This window comes from Etheostoma spectabile, chromosome 3, assembly GCF_008692095.1.
Source record: "Etheostoma spectabile isolate EspeVRDwgs_2016 chromosome 3, UIUC_Espe_1.0, whole genome shotgun sequence".
In the NCBI taxonomy this organism is placed as follows: Eukaryota; Metazoa; Chordata; class Actinopteri; order Perciformes; family Percidae; genus Etheostoma; species Etheostoma spectabile.
Window position 1 is genome coordinate 11718057 of NC_045735.1, and position 3077 is coordinate 11721133.

General features: G+C 40.5%; 1 protein-coding gene across 3 annotated transcripts in view; it reads right to left on the reverse strand.

Moving 5' to 3' along the window:
* The window catches only part of veph1 (ventricular zone expressed PH domain-containing 1), a 92039-nt gene that overhangs the window by 80247 nt on the left and 8715 nt on the right, over window positions 1-3077 (reverse strand). For 2 of the 3 annotated variants that reach the window (XR_004331294.1, XM_032511571.1), the window contains exons 2-3: window positions 1585-2206; window positions 1204-1422 (exon numbers count right to left, since the gene is read on the reverse strand). Coding sequence is in view for 2 of the 3 variants with exons in the window: in XM_032511571.1 (XP_032367462.1) it covers window positions 1204-1422; window positions 1585-1722 (357 nt within the window). In the remaining variant the exon portion in view is untranslated. The remainder of the gene's footprint in view (window positions 1-1203; window positions 1423-1584; window positions 2207-3077) is intronic. The other variant, XM_032511560.1, reaches the window with a different exon arrangement.

A 3077-nucleotide genomic window follows, 5' to 3' on the forward strand; every position in this document is an offset into this window, starting at 1 on the left:
GTCAATTTGACCCGAATACCAAACAAGGGTTAAGCATCATCAAGCACATCAACACAAATCAGGATCCCATATAGAAAAAACACTGTAAATGTCATCATAAACCAGTAAGCTGTGGGAACATACATGTGCGTGTGTTGCACAAAAGCAGTAAGCTTATGAAAAACTTTCTTTCTGCTGTCTGTTGCTTACTTTTTGCTCCCCTCTGTGGGAGTCTCAGCAAAAGGGTAAGAGGAGTGTTTGTGCATCTGAAGATTCAAAATTACAGGTGGACAAAGAGAGGAGAAGAGATCAGCGAAGAGATAAAGATAGTTGGGGGGGTAAAAGAACGTAAGACAGAATAAATGAGACAGGGCAAATAGGTAGAATCAAATCAAGAGGAAATAAATTGAAAGAGACAAAGAAAGAAACAGATTGAAGTGAGTACTTTCCTGAAAACTGTTAGATAAGACATTAGAGCCTGGTGCTGCTGTCAGAACTTTTAGTTTTAGTTTGCGTGTGTTTGTGCGTGTGTTTGTGTGTGTGTGTGTGTGTGTGTGTGTGTGTATGTGTGCGTGTCTTTCCTCAAGATTCATTACAATGGTATTAAGCACATTCCTAAAGGAAATGGAAGGGGAGAGAGAGAGAGCAAGAGAGATATTGAATAGTTTTACCTTGTCAGGCCTCTAAAAGTTTGTACATATTAAACAAATCTAGGTTTTAGAAGAGAAAATCAATCATTGGTGATAGACATATTCCACCTGTGACAAGAGTGCTATATAATAGTGGTGTCTTTGAAGGTGAGTTTACTCTGGCTTCTATTAAAACACGATAAGCTTATAAAATATTATACACTTTATTAGATTAAACTACCCAAAATAATATGAAATAGTTATAATTAGCTTTACCTTGAACAACAACAACAACAACAGTAAAATGCTAACTGCACATTAATGCATCAATGTATCTGCAAGATGTGCACAAACCTATATGATAAATTCCCCCTGCCCAAAAGTGGGTATAAGCTGTAGATATATGCGTTTATATGAGCCTTTTTCCATAAAAACCAAAGACCTGCTTGGCAGATTTAGTACTGCATCACATTATACGAAGGGCTATTGTGTATGATAACACATTTAAAATGCATTGGCCTTTCCTCCCCACATAAGTGCAAAGGTATGTACTGTATGTGCAGTTTGTGCTTCAAGCAAACAAATAAAGAAGTACCTGCAGGATACAGCTGGTGATGTCAGAGGCTATCTTGGCATGCGGTGTGTCCTCTGTGTTTTCACCTTGCGGGGTGAGGTTATGTTCAAGACACGACTCCCACAGTCCCACCAGAGCTGTGCTGTGTTGCTCGATGGAGCCTGTCTCCCTAATGGCCGTGGTGATGCGCGTTATGCAAATCTCCACCACTGCCTGGTCATTGTCATTGGTCAAATAGTCCTGTCAGACAGCAGATGGTAAGAGGTTACAACATTAAGGATACAGTGATAAATGAAGGACAAAAACATGAATTATAGATAAGAACATGAATAATTAAACTGGCATTTGCCCTGGAATATTTTGGATAAACATTATCTATGTGTGTTAGTTCTGCCTGCTGACCTGTGAGCAGGAGATGGCCTTGATCTGGTCCAGAGCCTGAGACAGACAGGCTTCGATCTCTGTGTCCTCCAGAGAAAAAAGATCTCCCGCTCTGGACAGATCCCTCTGCCCCAGCACCTGGCTGAATAGCTGGTGCATTCTGGTCCTGGTTTAGGACTCCTTTCTGACCAGTTCGGGATAGGTGCAGCCCAGTTTAAGAACCCTTAATTTTGAATAAAAATATCCCTGACATAATGATCAAGGAAAGCTAACTTTTGAATGAAGTTTTCCTCCTGGAGGGACCATTTAAAGAGAATGCAAAGTCCCCTGCATTGTGATCACCAAAAAGTAGAATGTACAGCTTTTAAAATGACAAATTTTCAAGCACCATTATTTTTGGCATTCTGGGTCCTGTGAATGCACTCTAATTGTTAAAATAACTACGAGACATAATAGAGAACCTTACTAATATTTCAAGAATGATTAATTGAGTGGATCTTTTTCCTTTCCAGTACAGTCCAGGATTAGGTAAGTTGGACAAGAGCGGATGAGTTTACCCTGAAGTTGGTCTGGGTCTGCCTTAGGCCTGTTACCATGGAGACAAGGCATTTTCTGGAGAAGGCAATCTTTCTACAGCAGAGTCCTAAAACAGAGAATGGGAAAGAGAGATAGGAAGATTACATTAACTAAAGAGAGAACTAAATGCTGACATATTCATTTTGTTTGCCAATATTAATATTCTGGCAATAAATAGATTGACAGGGGTTAAACCAAGAAACTATTTGTGAGCCTGAAATGCTGCCCTGGAGGAAATGTATGAATTTTGGCATGGTGCCTGAGAACTTTTTGCCCTGGATTGAGCACTGAGAAAATGGAGTCGTAAGTAAGAGTGATCACAATTATTTTGGTCATAACTGAAATGATGATTATTTAAAGGAGAACTCCGGCCTATTTTTTACGTTAATCTTATTGAACTAAATCAACACCATTATTATTCACCAACACTAGATTGATCACACACAAAATCGATGAGCTACAAATACACACGGAACTGCAGCGTGAGGATTATCACAGAAGCATGGCTAAACATCACGAATGGCAACAAGCAGCTAACAGGGTTAGCGAGCTACCACCAGGATAGAGAAAGGGTAGGTGAATTCGAACAATGTCTGAGTTGAAAACGAATATTGTCGTCATGTAAGGGCCCTGTTCCTGTTGTACAGACATTTTAATTGCATTTTGTGTCTGTTAAGAGAAACAAAGGCTCAATAAAACTTGCCCCAACAACTACCGTTAGCTCAGTGGAATCTCATACGCGTAGCTGCAGATACTCTGTGTCGCATGCACGGATTCAGGTTGGGATTTTTTCAATCGAAAGTACACGCATATTTATAGCAATCAAAATTAATGTGAAAGGGCACCCAGATAGCTCAGTTGGTAGAGCGGGTGCCCATGTATGGAGGTTTACTCCTCGACGCAGCCGGCCCGGGTTCGAATCCAGCCTGCGGCCCTTT